The following is a 23,391-nucleotide window of genomic DNA, read 5'->3' as shown; positions in this document are numbered from 1 at the left end:
TTACTATGGAAAATATAATCCTTAATGGAAAACTAATAAATAAAAACAATGTTTTTGATTTGTCTACACTGAAAAAAAAAATATCTTAGAAACTGAACTTATATAATTTCAAGGCAATAAATCTTATATTCTCTGATAAGAATTTTTTAATTAGCATTGTTTTGTGTAAGATTGCTTTACTAATTTTGGGAATAATATAAGCACAGAGTCAAGTTATTCATATTTTTCTGTATAAATTCAACCTACAAAATAGGATTTTGGCTTGATTTATGTCCTACTTTACTCATTTGAGACTTTAAGAAATGTTTTTTTTTTTTTTTGCTTGATTTAGGCATTTCCGTCTCAATTAACCATATATTTTGTCTAGTTTTGCCAACAGATTTTTTTGCAGTGTACAGTATGGCAAAACAAAATATTGCAATACTTATGATATTCTGATATATTTCCTTTTTACCTGTTTTAAACCAGGATCCAACCTCTGTGCTGAGAACAATGGGGGCTGCAGCCAGCTGTGTCTGGCGAACCCTGGTGGGCGTACATGCCGCTGTACTCAGGGCTACCTCGTCGTGAGCAAGACCCAATGTGTGGCCACTCTGGAGTGCCCAGCGGGAAGTAAACCATGCAGGAATGGGCATGAGTGTCTGTCCAGCAGCAAATTCTGTGATCACATCTCCGACTGCCCGGATGGATCAGATGAAGAGGATTGTAAGTTTCATTGTTGCCACAAAGTGTGTTCTTTAGTACCACAGTCTGTTTTCACTTGTGCGCACACAGGAAATGGAGCAGAACAAGTTTACATGCTCTGAGAAATCTGATTACTGAGCTTCTTTTAAAATTTGTCAATTTTCTTAATTAGATTTCTAGACCTTCTTATATTGTATTAAGTCATAGTATGCTGTTTTTGTGACCATGTGAATAATCAGATAACTCCGGAAATCCAATTATAAACCAGAACAGATCTGGTCTCCTTCCACCCCCAACGGAACTGACAGGACAGTTTTTCCAAACAGAGACATCCTGTTTTGTTAAATACCCTTAAGGATAGTCAAATAGAACAAGTAATTAATAAATATAGACCTTCTAGACTTGGTGAATTAATGGAAAAAAATTAGCATCTTCCATTGTTTTTATGCAGCTTTGTTTTTAAAATGTTTCATGTTTTATATCATCCTTTCCAAATCTAACCTGATGTGAGCTCTGTTCTGATTGGCTCTTTTTTTATTGTGTTGCTCCGTTAATTTTAGGAGCAACTTTCAGCTAGGAGTGCTTTTTACAGTGTGAATGGGCGGGGCTAAAACATGGTAGGCTGAACAGGTGGCGATACGAATGAGTTCATTCAAATAAAAACTAAAACTTTAGTTTTAAAATAGGCATCTTGGTTTAAATATTCACATTTTATTGTAAAATGAATAAAAGCATGTTACAGTAACTTCCATTCAAAGTTAGGAAGATTCTTTCCTTTTTCTATAAAGTTCTCCAATTTGGAGAATTTGCATTATGGCAACTAATATATTTATTGCACACTTGGGAGTAGAGGTGGGAATCACAGGGCAGCTCACAATATGATCCCGATACTGTGACACTGCTATAATCAATTATCTAAGATACTTCAAGATATTTGGAGATGTGCTTTTTAAGTGTTATGGCAGCTCTATTATTCCAATTATGTTAACTAGCCATAATCTTCCATTAATTAAAACGGTTCTACTGCTGGTAAAATTTCTAGGTATAACCCAACTACTCTACATTACATAAAAATATTTTTAAACTGTCTAACGTGAGCTTAAATAAATGCAAAAAGAATCATAATTCAATAAAATTATTTATATAGCACTTTTAAAATGTATATAAAAATATTTATATAGCACGATACAGATCACTTGTTACGAGCACAGTGTAACGTGAATAAACGTCACCTTCACCAACAACAAAACATATTTCAGAGACGAATCGTAGCTTATGAAGGGAAATGGATGAGTTAGCAGCTCATATGTGGAGCATATTTGCTGGAGTGGAGATAAACCGCTGGTCTGAAGTTCATGCTCAGGTCGAGGAGCAGAAAAATGCCAGGCGGTTTGCTTTTGCAGCTATAGCTGAATTCCGTGAAGTCCGATTAAACTGTTCACATTCATGTCGCTTGTCTGCATCGGATAGGTATACAATTTTAGCACCACATATGAAGGAGACTCAAATCTGCGTTCACACAGCCATGAAAAAAAAATCAGATCAGATCAGTCACATTGAGCAAAAAAAGAGCCCATCCTCCTTTGGTCGACTCGGACATCACAAACAAATGACTAAACAAAAAGAACAGTACAAAGAGATGATTGGGAGATAATGCATTATTATTATTTTTTTTTTTTTTTTATACTTATATTTTATTGATTTATCAAAACTTATTGATTAAAATAACATACAAACAAGGCTGCCTGGGAACAAATAATAGTACAATTGACGTTATGGTGGTAGCATTATGTTAAAATTATTACTGCCATTAAACGACTTCAGTCCCTTAATTTGCTCTATATATTTGTCCCTAATTTGTCTTCATTTCTATATAACTGCAGGTGCATACCTGAACACCTATCAAGGCTTCAAACACAGACCTCCTCCTCCTCAGCCCTCATCCTCAGGCTCGCAGGGTGTCTCTGTCCCTCAGGACGACATATTGGTCCGAACGCTGAGTGGTCAGTCCTGCGACTCTGATCTGTGTAACGGCCGAGGGCAGTGTGTGATACAGGAGGGGGAGCAGAGCTGCAGGTGTGTGCAGGGTTACAGCGGGATGTTCTGTGAGGTGGGAGGATCCAGAAGTTCTTCTGTTGTCCTGTCTGTGCTCTTCATCCTGGGTATCGTCATCGTGGCTGCGGTGCTTCTGAGGATGAGGTATATGACCTCCTTTCACTTCTAAATCATGCGTTTTTTTTTTTTTTGGAATTTAATGTTAAAGCCTATATGTATTTGTTTTCTTGTTTTTTAAGATCGAAGATAACATTTTATTGAACATTTTAACAGTTTATTAGCCCAGTCAGCAGACAAATCAACCAAGTGCAATACATTTGGTTTCAAATGTAGTCCTTTGTTCAATATAAAATATCCATATTCAACTGAATATTTTCATTTTCCAAATGTTTGGTGCATCCCTGCTGGGAAGTTAAAGTAAAATTCGAATTGTAGGAGTTATGGTAGTATTATATCTTTAGTTTATTGTGGTTTCTGGTACCCTTGACAAAGGTTTATCCTCATTTTTAGTCCCATTTCTTTTTCTATTTGTTCCTTAAATATTGTTGTTCTTCGGGTTTCTGAGCTCTACTGATTTTATGTACATTTGGTAAAGGTTTGAATCGAAAAAAAAAAAGCATTCTGTGATTAACCATAACCATAATTCATGGTTAATCATTGTTCTTCTTTTCAGGTTTACTGCAGCTTTCATAAAGCACTCCAGCATGATGGGCGTGTCCTTAGTGATTTTTTTTACTTATTGAGTGTCCGTTGGTCAGTTTTACACAAAAACAGGGAGAACTACGGTGGCCGAGAAAGCCCAGCGCAGTGCAAATTGAAAAGCGCTGCAAAAGCACAAAACACATCCATCAAAATTACAACACAGGCGCAGCAAATAGAAAAACACGCTGCAAATACAACCACAACACAACGGAAGTGAGTCACAACACAACGGAATTTTCCCGGGGGACCTTAAAATATGCTGTACCAGCTGTATACAAAGGACAATAAGTGGCAAACAAGCTTCTAAAAAGTAAGTTATGTTTATTACCTGTGATTGCCACAGTTGTGTGCATATTATTAAAAGTTCTGCTTCACAAAACGCCTTGTTTGCCACTTATTGTCCTTTGTACACATGGTGAAGTCCGAGACGTTACTGAAGACGCAGCTTAGCTGGTACAGCATCTTTTAAGGTCCCCCGGGAAAATTCCGTTGTGTTGTGACTCACTTCCGTTGTGTTGTGGTTGTATTTGCAGCGCGTTTTTCTATTTGCTGCGCCTGTGTTGTAATTTTGATGGATGTGTTTTGTGCTTTTGCAGCGCTTTTCAATTTGCACTGCATTGGGCTTTCTCGGCCACCGTAGAGAACCCACCAATAACAGATGAGGTGCAGAGAGATCAGATAAGACGTGATGCATGATGCCTGAAACTACAGCCTTTCAGCTTATTTGCATAGAAAAACTGTTCTGTGCAAATTTAATCCATGTTTATTGCTTCGAAAATAAAATGGCAGTGCTTAGTTATTAGTTAATATATATTCTTTAATTATAATAATTATAGAATTTATATAATTTTAATTATATTTTTTGTTGCTTGCTTGTTTTGACTCTCCTGGTTCATCCCCACCCGTTTTCAGGAGAGAGAAAGCATTGAGGGGACTGTCTATTGACAAGGAGACGCTCATGAAGGACATGGAAGACCACGAGGAGCCTGAGGAACCTGAAGAACAGGAGTCTAGTCCTCAAAACTTTGTCAATGAACTCTATGACCCTGACAAGGAGGTACATTAACAGCTTCCCTGAGCATGTTAGACTGATTATAATGATGCACACCAATATACGAATGCTTATAACTAGGAATGGAAGTAGGATGGCTTAACTTTTTGGCCAATGTCTATGGGACATATGATACAGAATTATTGCAATATATTTTCCACAATAACTGCGCCATCAGGATACTGTGATTCTGCAATACTCGATATATCAAGACAATTCGCTACAATACTTCACAACATCTGAAGTGTTACTGGAGAGGATAAAATCCTACTAAATAAGCAAATACAAGAAATTATGGATTTATTCCAGTTTCACAGAATTTTACATCCAGAATTAAGTCAAATTAGAGGGCAAGTCTTGGAGTTTAAAGCTCCTGAATTTCAAAAAAAAAAAAAAAAGATTTATATTTGGCAATTCAATCTAAACAATACGATTATATTGTCATTGATATATTGTCCCATCCATAGTGGACTGGCTGAAATCACATCCACTCTTTAGCTTTTGTGGTTGGTGTGGTGCTGTGGCTAACACCACCACCTGCCAGTGAGCTTCCACTTTATATGGGAGACTGCGGTTCAATTCCTGCTCTGGGTGACTATGCTCCACCACACCAATAAGAGTCCTTGGGCAAGACTCCTAACACTACATTAACACAACTCTGTAATAAAAATTACCTTGTAAGTCGCTTTGGATAAATGCCGTGAATGTTTTGTGGAACAGGTCATTTAATGTGTGTTTTTGCTGTGTGTGATTTTTGATGTACTGTTCTCTTACCGTGCTTCTTCTCTTCCACAGGAACAAGCTACTGAATTGGTGGATTGAATGAACTGATTTGCTGCTTCTTAAATAAAGGATTTAACCAAAGCAGAAACTGTGGTGTGATGTGTCTTTTTATTTGTACAACTGATTACAGTTTAGATCACTAGTGCATGTTAAAAATAAATAAATAAATGCACAGTAGATGACATGACTCTCCAAGCCACCACTGATTGTAGAAACTTCACACTAGACCTCAAGGCAGCTTAGACTGTGTCTCTCCACTCTTCCTCCAGACTCTGCTTCCTTGATTTACAAATGAAATGTAAAATGTACTGATGATCAGTGATGGTTTGGAGAGACATGTCATCTGCTGGTGTTGATCCACTGTGTTCTATTCTCAAGTCTAAAGTCAGTGCAGTGTTTTCCCACAAAATCTTACAGCACTTTTTGCTTCTCTCTGCTTATAACTTTTATGGAGATGCGGATTTTATTTTCCAGTAGGACTTGGCACACTGCCCACACTGCCAAAAGTACCAATTGGTCTTATATAATATTGTAATTTTCTGAAATACAGATTTTTGGGTTTTCATTTTCATCAACAATAAAATAAACACTTAAAATAGATTGCTCTGTGTGTTATACATCTCTATATAAGTTTTAGATGCACTAGTATGACCTCAGTTATAGATTGTTAGTTTTGGGTTCAAATTAGAGCAAAGTGAGCTGAAAAAAGTTACAGGAACTTCTGCTCAAGTCAAATATGAGCTGCTACACACGTACACTAGTGAATTGTGTGTCACTAGTAAGTTTGTTTTATACAGTGATGTGATGTAACTCTGCAAATATTTACTCTGTACTGATAAGGAAGTAAAGTGAACACTAGCATATAACCTCTAGCTGCTGATAAGAGAATGAAGGGTTGAATGGGATTTGCTTGTTTGTGACACTCCTTCCCCTATTAAGTAATAAAGCTGCGAGTTACACTAATTACTACTCAAGACCCTGAACTGTAGGGTTATCACTGGCAATTAGGGCCAAAATCTTTGGCATATATGTGATGCACTAAAGGAGGTTCCAAATGCAGTTTATGAAAGCTATAAATAGGCCTAGATTATAAATAAATAATTAGAATACATATTTACACTTACACATATTTACAGAAATCACAAGTCAATTATTTACAATAGAGATGCTACAGTCTGTCTTAAATCAATAATATAATATTTTATAACTTTTTCTCTCATTTGAAAGTTCATGTAATCACTTTAGTTTGTGTGGTTCATGCTTGAAATTGCTTATTAATTAGATGATCATGTTTTTTATACTTTCCAAAATCTTTTTGCCCTAATTAATATAAAATGTTTCTTTGCCTTTGAAAAATACAAATACAAAATAAATATGCTCAGTTTGATTGGCTGATAGACTGCTGTGCCTTATATTAGAACTGCAATTCGAAAGGGTTGAGCAGAATGGGTGAAGTTACGTAAATGATTTGGTCCGTGTGAGAACGGCTCAAAAAAAGGCTATAAAAAAAAAATGGAGGTTTTGACATGGTCTTGTCAAAGTCTTATTGAAATACTGAGGCTGTTCATGCTGGAAAACCCTCCAATGTGGCTAAAATAAAACTTTTCCCCAAAGAAGAGCGGGTCAAAATTCCTCCACAGAGATTTGAAAGACTCAATACCGTTTGTTGCCAACAGTTGATTGCAGTTGTAGATAGGGGGCAAACTTTTTTACACAGGTGAAAAAGGTTTTCCTTAATAAATCAAATTATCATTTAAAAACAAATTTTTATATTTACTCATGCTATCTTTTTTTTTTCTTCTCCATTTTCTCCTAAATTTACACGGGCAACTACCCAACTCATTCATGAGGACTCCCCCCATCACTAGTGATGCCCCAACACGAGGAGGGTGAAGACTAGCACATGCCTCCTCCGATACATGTGAAGTCAGCCACCAATTCTTTTTAAACTGCTGCTGATGCAGCATTGCTGAATAGCATCACAGCACAGCTCGCTCTGAGAAGAAAACAGCGACTCGGTTCTGATACATCAGCTCACAGACGTCTCGTGCTGATCAACATTACCCTTTGGAGTGATGATGGGGGGGAAAAAAGCTCTATCTACCCACCCAGAGAGAGCAGGGCCAATTGTGCTCTCTCAGGGCTCTGGCAGTTGATGGCAAGCTACATGAACAGGATTCAAACCGACGATCTCCTGATCATACTGGCAGCGCTTAGCCCGCTGAACATTCATGTTATCTTTGAAATCAAAATGTTTGTTAATCTAAAAAATTTAAGTATGATTTAAAAAAAAAAAAAAAAAAAGACAGTAACTGTAGTTGCGTAACTGACTTTGACTGATGTCTCATTGCCTTATGCAAGCTACACTATGTGTGAACTGTAAACAGTCTAGTGCAAATCACACAAAAAAGTTCCAGCACAGTCCTCCAACTATTATTGTTCACAATCCAGTTACGCTGAAGCTGAGTCACAAATTTAAACACTGACCCAGTAAACACCAGTGCTCAGCTTTAATATGTGCATACTCTCTTTCACCACTGTTTACTGTGCACAGCCTGAACTCACTCTTATCTTTTTGGATCTTTGATTACAGAGTCATACCAAACTGGTCCTGTCTGGTCATGCAAAGCTGTGTAACACTACAGTCACGCAAGCAATACCCGGCCCCCACCAAACTGGTGGACTGGAGCATGGGGAGCCACCTGTGTGGATTATAATTATATTCCCTGTTCCGGGTTGTGTGTGTGTGTGTGTGTGTGTGTGAGGCCTACCTCTTTGTGGTTTCTGGCTGAGTGGTCACCTGACACTGTTCTTTCCCTGTAAAGACTGTTCTGTTTGTTTCCACTTCTGCCTTTTCACTTGTGCAACAACCTCAAGTTCAATGTTACGTACAGCCTTTGCAGAGCTTCTTATGTTCTAATTGATGAAGGTTTTAAACAGTTTTGATGTGTTGACTGCTGTATCCAGAGCTTGATGAGTAAAGAGATGAGCCTGATAACTGATTGATGGACCAATTCTGAATGGCTAATTTCTCTGATTTGGGAAACTATTAAACTTCATGTTTAATAGGAAGCTTGTTCTTTACAAGAGGGCACTACTGGTACTCAAAGTGACTTTGGTGCTTTGGCATATCTATATTTGTATTCAGATTGAATTTTGATGGACAGAAATCCATTGATGGACAATCCATTGATGGACAAATCCAGAACAATAGAAGTGCAGGTGTCCAAGAAGAGCATCGCAACTCATGCAGGTGTGTTTATATTGCCGAAAAAGCCAATCAAATATTGCAAATAACATTACAGTCAGTCAGATACAGTCTAACAATTTTTGGCAGTGTGCCAAGTCCTGCTGGAAAAGTAAATCTGCATCTCCGTAAAAGTTGTCAGCAGAGGGAAGCATGAAGTGCTGTAAGATTTTGTGGGAAAACAAAACTGCACTGACTTTAGACTTGATAATAAAACACAGTGGATCAACACCAGCAGATGACATGTCTCTCCAAACAATCACTGATCATCAGTAAATTTTACATTTAATCTGGAAATCAAGGGAGCAGAGTCTGGAGCAAGAGTGGAGAGACACACAGGTGGTTTGAAGAGACATGTTAAGTCCGAAATCAGTGCAGTGTCAGCCAGAAGATTTTACAGCACTTCATGCTTCCCTTTGCTGACCACCTTTATGGAGATGCAGATTTTATTTTCCAGCAGGACTTGGCACACTGCCAAAAGTACCAATTGGTCTTATACTGGATAATATTCTAATTTCCTGAGATACTGACTTTTGAGTTTTCATTGGCTGTACGCCATAATAATCAACAATAAAAGAAATAAACGCCTAAAACAGATCACTCGGTGTTTAATACATCTATATAATATGTAAGCTTCACATTTTGAACTGAGTTACTGAAATAAAGTAACTTTTCAATGATCTTCAATTTTGTTTTTCAGATCCACCTGTATGTATACTACTCTCTTACTCTTTCACCTATAAACATCCATATAAATGGAACTTTCAAAGCTTTCAGTTCTACCAATGAAGTGTGGAGCTACTTTGAGCTTGTTAATAGTGTATGAATAGTGATTTCTTTGCATGGGCAATGCTATTCCCCTTTCGCTAGCATTGTAATCCTGTTGGGGGCATTGGCTTAAAGCTTTGTTTATCTGTTGACTCATTGTTACCTAATTTGAAGAGGGTGGCGCCCAGAGAATACCACAATACAATATTTTCTTCAAAAAAGAAGGTACATCATCAGAATCAGATTTACTAGCTTTAAAACTAGAAGAGTTTCATCTATAAACTACTGCAGCACTAACATAGGACTGGTAAACAAGCAGGTTCCCAATGCACCCATATGAGTGTACACTATTTAGTTTGGCCCAATGTTTTAGGATCCTGCTGTCCCCAAAACAACCCTTGTGCCCTCCATGCAGTTCATATGTGGCTTTGTCTGTCAGGAACGAGTCCCAGCTAATGGTTTAGCTCACTCGAGGCTCACCTGAGACTGCAGGTATGCTGGGTGGGTCCCTGCTTGCCCCACAGCCATGAAATGAGAGATGGTTTTTCCCACTAAATGTCAGACCAGACCCGCCTCCCTGAGCTGAGCCTGGCAAGTACCATCATGTCTCCTATTGCATGATCACATTCTCCAGCCAATCACATCGCAAGACCAGGGCTGCTCCCAGCCAATAGGAGCTCGGCTACCTGAAAACAGGTGTGGAAACAAATGGCAGGGCATGTGGAACAGGGAGGGGAGCTGTGGCTGAGCTCAGCCTTCCTGCTCTGATCTGTTCTCAGTTATTCAAGACTTGGCTTGTTCTTGTTCTCTGTCTGCCTCTGATTGACTGACTGACTGTTGTTCTTCTACCTGCTTTCCTCCTTCACTCGCTCACTCTTTCTTTTCTTTCATGCTCTTTCGCTCAGTTCAGGCAGGATCTGTAAAACCTGCTGGCTGTCCACCTCCACCACAACCTTCCACCCGGACCCCACTGCACCCTACTAGAACAGACCCTGCCCTCTGAGGACATTCGGCGAGTGTGAGTAGGTATAGTATGTTGGCATGTTTACAGAGTGGTTTCTGTGTACTTTTCTTGTACCTTTGGCAGGTTGGCGTGTTCTTGCAGAACCTGACTGACCAGTTGATAAGTGTACAGATAGATATTGAGTGTACAATTGAAAGTACATTCAATCCAATGCTTTTATTAGGTTTGGCCTTATGTTTGTTTCATGGTTGGCTTGATCTATGCTGGTGGTGCAATAGCTTTCAGACCAAGAGCTGCTGAGGTATGTTGATGGAAGCAAGAGAAGATAATTTAGTTCATTTATTTTTGCTGTGTCATTAAATTTGCCTGTCTAACTGATTTGGAATCGTGACTAAGATGCAGGTTGAGTGTATGTTGATCTGACTGAGATGGAAAAAAGGAGTTTTTGATGTGTTTTTCATGTACTGTTTTGCTGAGTCATCAATATTTAACCTTCATTTTAGTTTAAAGAATAATGTAATGTCTATTACTTTAAGAATGCCTTCCTTTGGTTGTGATTCAGAACATTTTAAACAGTGCCAGAGTATACTGTATGTATAGTGTAAGGCACTGCGTAACTAAGTTTTTTTTTTTTTTTTTTTTACCCACCTTTACACATGTTGTTATTGTGATAGGTCATGTTGTTTGGCATCGGCTACTGGAGCCCTGAGAGAGCACAATTGGTCTTGGCTCTCTCTGGGTGGGTAGATGGCACTCTGTCCCCTCATCACTCCAAAGGGTGATGTTGCTCAGCACAATTCGCCTGTGAGCTGATGTATCAGAATCGAGTTGCTGCGCTTTCCTCCGAGTGCGCCGTGCTGTGATGCTAGTCGGTAAAGCTGCATCAGCAGCAGTTCAAAAAGAGGTGGTGTCTGACTTCACATGTATGGGAGGAGGCATGTGCTAGTCTTCACCCTCCTGGTGTTGGGGCATCGCTAGTAGTGATAGGGGTAGTCCTAATGAGTGGGTTGGGTAATTGGGCTGTGTAAACTGGGGAGAAAATGGGATCAAAATTAGAAATAAAACAAAAAATTGTATTTAACTTGAAATAATCAAATTTATGCTTCATATTTGTTCAATAAAATTATGTCCACACTGTAGGTTGTTTGACTACTGACGCTACTCACTGCAGCTCAGTCTGATCTTACTGTAAAGCATCCTTTATTGTGAAGTGGTAATGTATGATTTGGATATTTATTTGAGAAAGTCCCCGTTGTTGCATTTATTCGTACATTTGTTCACATACAAATTAATTTACAAGAATATTTATATAATGGACAATGCAACTTTCAGTGACATACAGCATATAGACATAGTACAACTTTTAGATGTAGTGTAATGTATCTTTTCTCAGCTCAGAAGTAAAGTGAAAGTAACCATTGCTCCTTTTTGAACTTCCTTACTTGGCTCTGTCTCACAGTAGAGCTTGCAGTCATCCACAGGAAGAAGGTGGGACATGTCCAGCCTGAACTCGGACCCTGTGAGGGACAGATGGAGTCAGAGCGTGATGGACTGTGGTGCTGTGCGGTGTAATGGCCATGGGGACTGTGTGACGGTGGACGGGCTGCCGGAGTGTGACTGTATGCTGGGATACCGGGGGGTCACCTGCAGGGAGACGGTCAACGGCGGCTTGTCTGTCCCTCTCACGTTGGGGTGTCTGGGGTTCCTCTGTGGACTCATCATCATGGCCTTCGTCTTCGCCTATTTACGACAGAAGAGAAAAGCCAAATTAAGGTATGAACCTGATCCTGAATGTTATGTATGAGTACATGTCTGTCTTTCTGTATGTTTCTGTGCACCTGCCTGTCTTTCTGTCTGTCTGTCTTTCTCTCTCTCTCTCTCTTTCTCTCTCGCTCTATATGTCTCTCTCTCTATGTATGTCTGCGTATGTCTCACTGTTTCTCTTTCTGTCTGGCTCACTCTGCTTTGTGCCTGTATCTCTATATCTGTCTTTATATCTGTCTATATCTGTATATCTGTGTTTAAATAAGCCTCTAAGTCTCTCTCTTCCTCTCTCTCTCTCTCTCTCTCTCTCTCTCTCTCTCTCTCTCTCTCGCTCGCTCTGTCTATATCTGACTCTCACTTGTTTTTGTCTTTCTCTGCTTTTCTTTGTCTGTCTGTCTAGCTGTCTCTCTCTCTCTCTCTCTGTATGTATGGGTATGTCTCACTGTTTGTCTCTATTTCAATCTGTCTTTGTCTGGCTCACCCTGCTTTGTGCCTGTGTCTCTGTCTTTCTATATAGATATAGCTCCCTCTCTCTCTCTCTCTCTCTCTCTCTCTCTCTCTATTATTCTCTTTTCTTTGATTATCTTTCTCTGTATCTCTCTCACTGTCCATCCATATGTTTCTTTGTCTGTCTGCCTTTCTCTCTCTCTCTCTCTCTCTCTTTTTGTCTGTCTCTATCTGACTTTCTTGTTTGTGTGTCTTTTTCTGCCTCTCCCTCTCTCTCTGTCCATCTGTTTTTTTATGTCTGTCTCTCTGTCTGTCTCTCTCTCTTTCAATTCTTTAAACTTTAAGGTTTCACGTCTGCACATCTCCTTTACAAAAGTGATCTCTTGTGTGAGTGAAGCAGAAGTCTGAATCCTCTTTATTATGAAACTGGGCAGAGTCAGTTCCTGAATCAGAAGAGTGAACTGATTCATTGCACAGTGATTCACTGAGATTACCTAACTCAGATTCAATAAACCAAGCTAAAGCACCTAAAGGCATAATCAACACCAAGAGAACTGAAGTGCTGGTACAGGCACCTGAACTTTACCAGGAATACCAGTACCTTGCTTGGCTGCTACCCAGAGTTCCCCACGGCCACTGTCTGCATAAACAAGACCCAACTAATAGCAGACAACAAGACATTAATGAACTGTCAATTAAAGAAGACTCTTATGAAATGTTTTTTTTGTTTTATTCTCATTATTAGGCATTAACAAAAAAAACTTTAAACTTACTAAAGATTATTTATGACAGATTATATATCAATATTTTTTGTCAGCTGTACTTTTAAGTCGGTAGAAAATGCCTGTAATTAGGATGGGTCTAGTTATGTGGGGATTATTTGATTGTTTTAAAAAGGTTCTTCAGAACTTATTCTTTAAAGATATCAAGTGCTGAAAGCTTCTTGAGGTAAACCATTTTTGGCACCTTTATGTTTGGGATTGTAGGAAACCCCTTTAATTGGGATGTAATTTTAAGTTAATAAGATTCTTTTGGAATTATTTTTTAAAGAAACTAAGTGTTTGAAAGTTCTGTACATAGCCAAGTAGTTATTTCATGGTACAACTCCAAGCAATAAAAGCTGGAAAAAAATTGATTGTGGTAGATATGGTCATGTAGAGCTTCTTAAAAGTTTTTGTGGCATCACTCCAGACAACCCCTTTTTGGCACCTGTAATTAAAAAAAAAATCTTTAATTGGAAAAAAAGCCTTAAAACATTTTAGTAGAATAACACGATATTTTAAATCACCATTTTTCATAAATACATTTAGCTCTGAGTGGTCTAAAGTGCTGCCACTATGATCGGTAGATCGCTGGTTCGAATCCTGGTCATGTAGCATGCCATCAGGTGCCGGAGCCCAGAGAGAGCCCAATTGGTCTCTCCTTGCTCTCTCTCTTTGGGTGGGTAGATGGCTCTCTTTCCCCTCATCACTCCTATGGTGATGTTGATCATCACAAGGCATCTGTGAGCTGATGTATGAAAACCGACTCACTGCGCTTTCCTCCTACTCAAAAAGTAAAAAATAAAAATAAAAATAAATCTTAAAAAATATATATCTTTATGAAATCATGTGTGCATAGGAAATTAAGATACCTAAAAGAAGTTGGAATATAAAAAAAATATTCTTCTGAGTTGATTCTTTATAAATGCATTGAAAGGTTTCATATGGAGCCAAACATGTCTTGAAAACTATTATCTTTTTAACCCCAAACTACTGCTTTGTCCACAGGAGCCAGAGAGAAGGTGCAAAGAAAAATGGAGATTTCATTTCTTTTTCTCCAAAAGAATCAGGTTGGTTTCGAGTCTGTAATCTTCATTTGTGATGACTCAGCACACTCTGTGACTGCAGTCAGTGGCGTATTTGTTGCTCTAGGCAAAACTTTTTCTTGTAGAGTCACTGCATGGTTTCAGGCTGATGTTTGTAGAACTCAGTGTGCCAGTTCTGCCCTAACAAATGCCTGTGTTTAGAGACGTAATCATACACATATTTTACATTACCATGAATATTCTATACATATTTGCTTTGTTCTTTTTTTTCTTTACAGATGTCTAATCGCCAACAAAGCAAGACCTCCATACCTGGTAAAGCCTAAAAGAAATTGACATTTTAAGAGTAATACTCTTAAATCAAGTCTATCTACTGTTTATCATTTTTAGATTATTTATATTAGAGAAATACTACACATTTTGTCTGTTGGAAAAAATTATGTAATTGTTTAAAACAAGCATAAATAATTTAATAAATTAATATATATTTTTTTACAACAAATAAATATTTTATACACTGATATGGCAAAAATGATGGGAGTAAGTCAGCAATATATAAATTGATAATGAAGTGTTACCTCAGGGGATGCTTTGGAGCACCCACACTATATACAGCTTACAAAAAAAAAAGAGACCACTTAAAAAGTATGATTTTTTTTTATTTTACCAAATTGAAAACCTCTGAAATATAATCAAGAGAAAGATGGATAATACCAAGCTGAACTGCTTTAATTTTTGCACCAGGAGTGCAGGCATAAAGTTATCCAAAAGCAGTGTGTAAGACTGGTGGAGGAGAACATGCCAAGATGCATGAAAACTGTAATTAAAAAACAGGGTTATTCCACCTGAACTTTTAAAGCTTTATGAATATAAACATGTTTTCTTTGGATTATTTGAGGCTTGAAAGCTCTGCATCTTTTTTGTTATTTCAGCCATTTCTCATTTAATGCAAATAAATGCTATAAATGACAATATTTTTATTTGGAATTTGGGAGAAATGTTGTCTGTAGTTTATAGAATAAAACAACAATGTTCATTTTACTTAAACATATACCTATAAATAGCAAAATCAGAGAAACTGATTCAGAAACTGAAGTGGTCTCTTTATTTTTTTTCCTTAGTTGTGTATATATATATACATGTATATATATATATATATACATATATATATGTATATATATATATATATATATATAAGTGCAAGGTATTGTCTTGTGAATGTGGTTGAACCACACACAGTGGACAGCGATGCAATACAATGTACGTTGTCTTTTAGCTCATACAAAAATCCTTATTTATTTCATTATTTAATGTAAGATCCTTTTCTCCATCTCTCACGACAGATAACAAGAGCCCACAAGTATAAAGCATCTCCACTTCCAAAAACTGGGTGATTGCGTGTGATTGGAGGAGCACATGATACTGACACGCTCACGATGAGGCACTGAGGGAGGGAGGCGCACGTGTGACGCAGAGACTCGTACTTTACCATTGCCAAGTATTTCAGTGATGTGCTTTGTCTTTTATATAGCTTCAAACCTGACAAACCGGCAAGTTCAAAAGACTCTCTGACTTCATGGAATGATGAACACGTACCATCTTTGGAATCTTTGGAGTAAATATATATATATATATATTGTAGTGTGTTTATCTGTGGGACAAAAGCAACTTAAAATGTATTATAATGCTAAAAACAGTCCTCTGTATTAAAGTTTAAAACAGTTCCAGCAGAATTAATCAGGATGAAAGCCACTCTAGTAAATGATGGTCGGATTGGAACAAATGGAATATATTTTTTCATGAATACTATGTACTTTTCTTAATAAATGCTTTTATTATATTGTTTGGTTGTGTGGTTTGGAGTCAATGTTTAAAACAATCAAAAATTTGGTTGGTGTGGTGCGCCTGCTTATGAGCTACGACAATTTGTGGGATATTGGGGTTCATTTCCCGATCTGGGGTGTATACTGTGATACACCACTTGCCCAAAGTCCTTGGGTAAGACTCTAACACTACATTGATCCAACTCTGTCAGCCAAAAGCCTTAAATGTAAATGTAAAAACTATCCAAATCCTGAAATTAAAGATCAGCCGTAACATTAGAACCACCTGCCTAATAGTGAGTAGGTTCTGTGTGCTGCCACAACTGATCTGACCATTTGGGGACTCCACAGGATCTCTTAAGGTGTCCAGGGGTATCTCACACCAAGAATAATTGTTAGCAGCAGATCCTTAAAGACCTTCAGAAGTGTTGTTGAATCCATACCTGCGAATAGTCAGATCAGTTGTGGCCACATGAGGGGGCTCTACACAATATAAGCAAGGTGGTTTTAATGTTATGGTCGATCAGTGTATACTGTATGTATAGCAATAACATGATGCCAACATTATATTGCCTGTGATTACATTTTAATAGCTGTGGAAACATTCCAGATGCTTTGGTACGAGTATAATCATAATATGCAAATTAATCAATCAATAATACAACTCCCCATGTGATGTCCAACCATCTGCATCTCAACGCTATCTGAAGAAAACTGCTCGGCCCAATCAGCTCTCCTTTCTACCCTACCCCTAAACCCATACATCACCCAGTGCCCCTCCCAAACTTCTCCCATTTTTTTTTTTTTAGCATTGTTCAAATTTGAGTGGAGGGTGGAAGCAGCTAAAATCAGGGGGTTTAGCTACACTTCATAAAGAACTATAATCTTGCTTTATTGGTGTAACTCTGTACGGTCCTGTGAAGGATTTCTACCAGATTTTGGAGCATTGTTGTGAGGATTTGATTGCATTCAGTGACACCTCACCTCATGCCCAATGCTTCAACTCGCCCCTCCCAAAATTTCATGCCTGGCCTTAGCATGGTGCCAATGGTGCCAATGGGTTCACGTTTATAGATTCTGCTCCAGAGATTTCTATTCTATTGGCAGACTATCTCTTCATGGATTAGACAATTGTGTTCAACATTAAAGGAGAACACCAGTGTCAAATGGTCTTGGGTTGTAGTGAAATATGATAATGAGTACAAACGTTTGTCAAAAAGCCCACCTCCATTCACTTCCAGCATTCTGAAAAACAGCACTTCTATCCGATGCTTCCAACAGGCTTACAATGCTAGTGATAGGGGCATAGAGTTGCCCATGCAAAGAAATCACTATTTTTACCCCATTAACAAGCTCAAAGTAGCTCCACACTTCATTTGTACCATTACTAGGGCACTGAGAAAGTTAAATGGGCACTGGTAGTTCATTAAAAAGACTTGAAATTAAGTCACAATAAGTGGATTAATGAACATAATTGAAAAGGTAGGGTAGATGGAATGGGTAGGATGTTCCATGAATGTGCATAAATAATACAGCTGGAATTAATTTTACAATCTGTTCCCCTTTCCAACCTACTTTGTTCGTGCTCATCAGTCAACTTATTTTGACTTAAATTCTTTTTAATAAGCTACCATTTCAAAGTTCTCAGTGCCTCGGTTTAAATATCAGGGCCCTCAGAATTCTACCAATGAAGTGTGGAGCTACTCTGAGCTTGTTAATGATAAAAATAACAGTTTCTTTGCATAAGAAATGCTATGCCTCTATCACTAGCATTGTAAGCCTGTTGGGAGCAGCAGCAAATACAGCAGTGCTGTATTTGGGAAAGCTGGGGGAGAACGGAGATGGGCTATATGACAAAGGTCTGTATTCGTTATTATGTTTCAATACAACCCAAGTCCATTCCACACCGGATTTCTCCTTTAAGTAGTTGAATGCATTAATGTGAAGAGATATCCTGAAATATTTGGACAGGAATTAAACCTAGTCGTACACTTGTTGCTTAATCTATGTCTCAGAAACTGTCCCATATTTTATCTTCTCGCAAATCATACATTTAGAGACATGCAACAAAGTACAAGCTGACTCCCGATTCCCAGTAAACACTCTGAAACTGCTGTTTGCACAACTTGGGCATACCTTCCTCCGAACTTATGGTAGATACACACCAACAGAACCGGCCAAACCAGTCTCGCTGGATTAAACTCGCTGGTTTCTGCTTCTTTCATTGCCTGAGCAATACTAATCCTTTGTAATCATTCTGCAACATTAATCACAACACAGGAACTAGATTAAAAGTCCAGAGCCTGTGTAGTTACAGTTTAATTAATTAATTTATTTTTATTTACACTGTAACACATGAATATACCTGAGGTTTGTCCAAGAGGCTCAATATTCAAAACATAGCTCTATTTACAGAGTTAAAGCATCAAGCATTACAAGAATGCTAAAGTCACCCAGTGTGAAACATCATGTGAGCATGACGCTAAACATTTCAGATCAAACCAGTTTTCTTGTGGTAACTTTTTTTTTTTTTTTTTTTTTTTTTTTTTTACATTTCACAAAATAAATAACAAGAATCTGATTGGATAGTACCCCAGGTTCTCGTACACATTGATGTTCCTTCACAGCATGAACATTCAATTCAATCCTTCATTCATTCAGTCCACCGGTGGAGTGCCTTCTTCAAACCGTCAGCGCAGGAAGAGAGAGCTGTCCGTCAGGCAGCTGTAAACAGTCACTCAGATTTATAAGACTATAATAATAAAACATTATTTATGGGAAACACAGGGTTCAGATTAAGGGTTTAGATTGTTGACAGGTTCTACAGTTCTGTAATTAAACAACAGTGGTGTTTAAGGGGGCAGTAAAGCAGAGGACAACAGTGGGTAGGTACACATGCACTCAATAATCCAATTTTATAATCAGATTTTAAATCAGATTAAGGCCTAGAAATCCAGTAATAATCCAATAAAGCATCAGTTTAAATGCACTCATTAATCAGATAACTGCAGACAATAGATATTGTCAGTAATCCAATCAATGCAACATGTTTACATTCATTCAATAGATCATAGAAGAATTTATGGATTACATAAATCAGGCAATAATCCAATTTCTACAAAAAATATATCCAGCTCCCTGTATCTCAGAATTCTTAATCAGATTTCTAGGCCAATATAATCAATTTTAATCCAATCCAAGATAAGATTATATGGTTAACATGACCACTTAAATAAAATATATCTGTTAAATGACTAACTGAACTGGAAACTGGATTATGATTGGATTATTGTGTTCATGTAAACTCTCTTAAAACAAAATGGATAAAAAAAACGTGTAACATAATTCCAGTTGTATGTGATTTTTTTTTTCAACATGTCACATTATGTAATTGAAAACAGAAAAAGTGTTTACACTAAAGTTACACTCTGTATGCAAACAGCACATGTGAAAAATCAATAGATCATAGATAATAGAAAAGTTTCACATTTATGATACTCTCTTAAAAATAAAGGTGCTACAAAGGAATCCTTTAGTGATGCCATAAAACAGCAATTTAAAAAAATAATAATGTAGGAGTGTCAAGAAGTTAATATCAAGCCTTCAGAAAAAAATCTTTACACTCGTATATCTCTTACAAAAGTTGTTTAGTAGCATGATACTTTAATAGTACCACTCTATAGCATCACTCATAGCAGCTTGGTTTGGATAATCTATTGTATACTTCATTACATTAAACCATGGGATGAAGAGATGGATTGTTTGGGGCATCTAAAAAATGTTTGGAGAAAGCTACCAACAATCATGACACCCAGCTGAAAAAAAATCTGAGCTTGGCCAACTAAAGCTAGTCAAGCTGGTTAAACTGGTTGACTGGTTTCGACAGTATACAGTACTAGAGTATGTCTTCAGTTGAATTTGATGAGTTAAGTTTACATTATTTTAAACAGATAAACAACATAACCTGGTCTCGAATTGGAAAAAAAAATCTAGCTTTACAGTAGATTATATTTGTTTCATTGTGTTTTCATTTGGATGCAGCAGCTGTTCAACTATCTTGACCATAAAAGACCATAACTTTTAGACTTAAAACCGACTACCAGCCCAAACTAGAGTGGGTGATCCAGACTGGGTTTTTCAGCCGGGTGGAGTACACTTAGTTACCTCCTTACCCTTATACCTTACACCCAACTGTTTTTTTTTTTACTGGATTCAATTATTTAAAGGTTTGTGTTTGTTGGGTTCCTGATGGGTTTCTCTTGGTATGTAAGTATGGTAGGTATTTAGCTTTATATTTATGGTTTTCATGTTGGATGGTTAAGAAAAGATCTCACAGTGCATGCATGGGTCCACAGTCCTACAGGTCACTTACTATACAGGTCACCCACCCATCATTGAGCCATGAAGTTCTCAGTACTGATATACAGATTACAGATCCGCATCGTAGGGCTGGCCTTTGAAAGAGGGGTTCACAACCCCCCTGCTTTTTTGGTAATTGGCTCTGGGATAGTCGTTCACATCGTCGTTGCTTCTGGAGGAGGGCGCGGTGGAGGACCTGCTGCTGGGGACGCTTTCCACGTTGGCGCGCGGGTAGGCTCTGGGCGCTGGTCTGAACTGGTTGGTGGTGGTGGTGTTGGTGGTCCTGGCCCTGACCGGGGCGGAGCTTGCCTTCTCCCCGCGGTTCTTCCCGTTGCAGCACCTGCAGACTCCCACGAAGAGCACGATGCCGGCCAGCACCTCCAAGATGCCTCCAATATAGCCCAGCACGATGCAGTAGCCCACGTTGTTGGTGGAGGTGGAGCTGTAGGTCGAGTTGAGTGAGGGCATCAGGTACGTGTACCACGCGATGGGGATGATGGTCAGCGCACCTGAGCAGAAGATCAGCACCGCGCCGAAGGAGGTGAGGGCCCAGCGGGGCGGGCGGTCCCGCCAGCAGCGCGCACCGGGGGTGACCACCGCAAGACCGATCAGGGTCACAATCAGCGAGGCGACCATCATGCCCTTAGCGATGGGGATGATCTGGTTGTTGAAGTAGAGTGTGTCCACCTGGTTGCAGGTCACGGTGGTGGACGTGGTGGAGCTCTTGCACATGTCCCATATGCCCTGGTTGTAAACCGTGTCCTGAGGCTGGCCGGACACGGAGGTCAGGGTGCGCCAGTTGGGCGCCACCGTGCTGGTCAGGTCCAGGATCCAGCCGCACGGAGCCAGAACCAGGCCGAAGATGATGATGCCCGGGGTGCGCATGGCTCTGGGACGCTCAGGCTTCAGGTGCGCAAAAAAGGAAACAGAGAAAAAAGCGAGACGCGTCCCGCGAGGGACGGTTTAAGTAAATATATGAGGTTGTAGAAACTCAGGGAGGATCCTCGATGCAGAGGGAGGGATGGAGGGAGGTGTGGGAGGTGAGGGTGTGGCGCGTCACAACCAAATACTTCTTCAATACTCCAGTGCGCAACAGTTTCGACAGCGGGATCAGATCAGAGGAGGTGGAGGTCCACCACCACTGGTTTCCCCTTCACCCAGTCAATAGAAAAACAAAAGTACACCACCGCCCACCAAACGGATCAGACAGATTAGGCCTTTATCTTTTCATTTTCCAGTTCAGTAGAAGTGAAAAGTGTCTACAGCGCTTCTCAGATAAAACCTCTTTCCAGTTTCAGGAGCGCTGAACTGGAAACTGGAGCATTTTTTATCCACAGCTCGTTTATAACAGCAGCACAAGGAAAAGCAATAAAACACCGTCCTACTTTCGGTTTGTTGCCACTTTTATGACGTTCTCTTACTGGTTGCGTCCATTAATCATTAAACTAAACTGAACTAAACCAAAAAAATCTAACTATACCAAACCAAAAACATTTTAATTTAACCAACGCTGTAAAAATAAATAAATAAATAAATAAACATCATGCAAAAAAAGCAGATTGTTGTTGTTGGTTACAGTTACGTTATCAGCTTTTATAATAGATAGATAGATAGATAGATAGATAGATAGATAGATAGATAGATAGATAGATAGATAGATAGATAGATAGATAGATGTTATAAATGTTTATTTAGGCCACAAATTATTATTATTTTTTGCCACGAGAAAACATATATAGGCCACAAGATAATAGATTATCTTCGTGTTTTCTTGTGGTCACACCTTAATTAAATACAACCAATATTTCCCCTTTAGATGTTCTTCCCATTCCTACAATAAAAGTAAAGTCCAGTACCATGTGAAGAGGTCAAATGATGAAAAAAGGTCAACCTTTTTGCTTTTTTTTTTTTTTACTTTCTAACAAATGTAAATCTGTCAGTAAAATAATAACGCATCAAAAATGCTGTAAAATGACTTGGACATTAACTTCCTCTGAAGGTTATGAAGGTTCATGTCTTCACGTGTAGAGTTGGAATTTTAGAGATACAAGGTTTTTGTATGATAGAACTTTCTAAAATATATATAGCAATATTAAATATATATTAAAGCCACCAAATAACTAAACTAAACTAAACTGTGTCACAGTAGGAGGGAATAAGGCACACATTTAAATATGGGTTAAAATGTTGGATATTTCGTGTAATCACCCCTAGGTGACTTAGAGATTATTTAATTATTAATATATAATTTTAATTAATTTAAATTATGGTTGCCCTTTATTTAATTTATAAATGGGACAAAAGTCAAATAAAACAAGTATTATTTTTTACTTTGACATTGAGGTGTTTTCTGTAAATTAATTTCAATATTATTTATTCAATACTTCAAGCTTTAAGCTTAAGGCTAAATATACTGTAAATATCTATATATCAATAATGTATTTGTCTTAATGTAATCCTTAAAAAAATAAGTCCTTAGCATCTCTGTTTACCATTTATCACACAAATAGTCAAGTGTATCAAGTGTGGACACTTGCATGATAAGAATAAAAAGTGAAAATATAAAGTTTCTGTGTAGTACGAACTTTTATAAATATGACAAATAGTCAAAAGAATTAAAAATCATAAGAAATCTTATTTTTTTGGAAATTTTAAGATGACAAAAGGCACAAAGTCTTGTGATGATGACCCAAAAATGATTTGTTATTCAATTAAAAGTGGTTCTTCTATTGCATTGTTCACAAACCTTTTACTACCATTATACAGCTCTCTTAAAAATTTAAAACTTCTCTGATTTTGCTATCTATAGGTACATGTTTTAGTAAAATGAACATTGTTGTTTTATTCTATAAACTACAGACAAAATTCCTCCCAAATTCCAAATAAAAACATTGTCATTTAGAGCATTTATTTGCAGGAAATGAGAAATGGCAGAAA

At 38.1% G+C, this 23,391-nt stretch overlaps 3 protein-coding genes across 9 annotated transcripts in view; 2 read left to right on the top strand and 1 right to left on the bottom strand.

The window, feature by feature from the left end:
- The window catches only part of si:dkey-88l16.3 (low-density lipoprotein receptor-related protein 2), a 53,904-nt gene extending 48,541 nt beyond the window's left edge, over positions 1–5,363 (top strand). For both annotated transcript variants that reach the window (XM_049469091.1, XM_022681228.2), the window contains 4 exons: positions 469–705; positions 2,568–2,883; positions 4,354–4,498; positions 5,288–5,363. In XM_049469091.1, the coding sequence (XP_049325048.1) occupies positions 469–705; positions 2,568–2,883; positions 4,354–4,498; positions 5,288–5,314 (725 nt within the window). In that variant the 3' untranslated portion in view covers positions 5,315–5,363. The remainder of the gene's footprint in view (positions 1–468; positions 706–2,567; positions 2,884–4,353; positions 4,499–5,287) is intronic.
- Positions 5,364–10,006: 4,643 nt separating this feature from the next.
- On the top strand, positions 10,007–16,115 carry LOC111195065 (meprin A subunit alpha). 6 transcript variants are annotated; one of them, XM_022681232.2, is made up of 5 exons: positions 10,007–10,308; positions 11,717–12,027; positions 14,235–14,296; positions 14,551–14,587; positions 15,616–16,115. In XM_022681232.2, the coding sequence occupies exons 2-4, from the start codon at positions 11,750–11,752 to the stop codon at positions 14,556–14,558; spliced, it is 348 nt and encodes a 115-aa protein (XP_022536953.1). In that variant the 5' UTR covers positions 10,007–10,308; positions 11,717–11,749; the 3' UTR covers positions 14,559–14,587; positions 15,616–16,115. The 6 variants fall into 6 exon arrangements, with proteins under 6 accessions (XP_022536953.1, XP_022536951.1, XP_022536954.1 ...); XM_022681230.2 differs by having other exon boundaries at positions 11,714–12,027; XM_022681233.2 differs by having other exon boundaries at positions 10,007–10,312.
- A 2,291-nt stretch (positions 16,116–18,406) lies between these two features.
- On the bottom strand, positions 18,407–21,459 carry LOC103027562 (claudin-23-like). Its single transcript, XM_007260825.4, has one exon. The coding sequence runs from the start codon at positions 21,337–21,339 to the stop codon at positions 20,524–20,526; it is 816 nt and encodes a 271-aa protein (XP_007260887.3). The 5' UTR covers positions 21,340–21,459; the 3' UTR covers positions 18,407–20,523.
- Positions 21,460–23,391: the final 1,932 nt, after the last annotated feature.

Source organism: Astyanax mexicanus, chromosome 20 (assembly GCF_023375975.1).
Source record: "Astyanax mexicanus isolate ESR-SI-001 chromosome 20, AstMex3_surface, whole genome shotgun sequence".
Classification (NCBI taxonomy): Eukaryota; Metazoa; Chordata; class Actinopteri; order Characiformes; family Acestrorhamphidae; genus Astyanax; species Astyanax mexicanus.
This window is presented reverse-complemented; position numbering and strand designations above follow the sequence as displayed.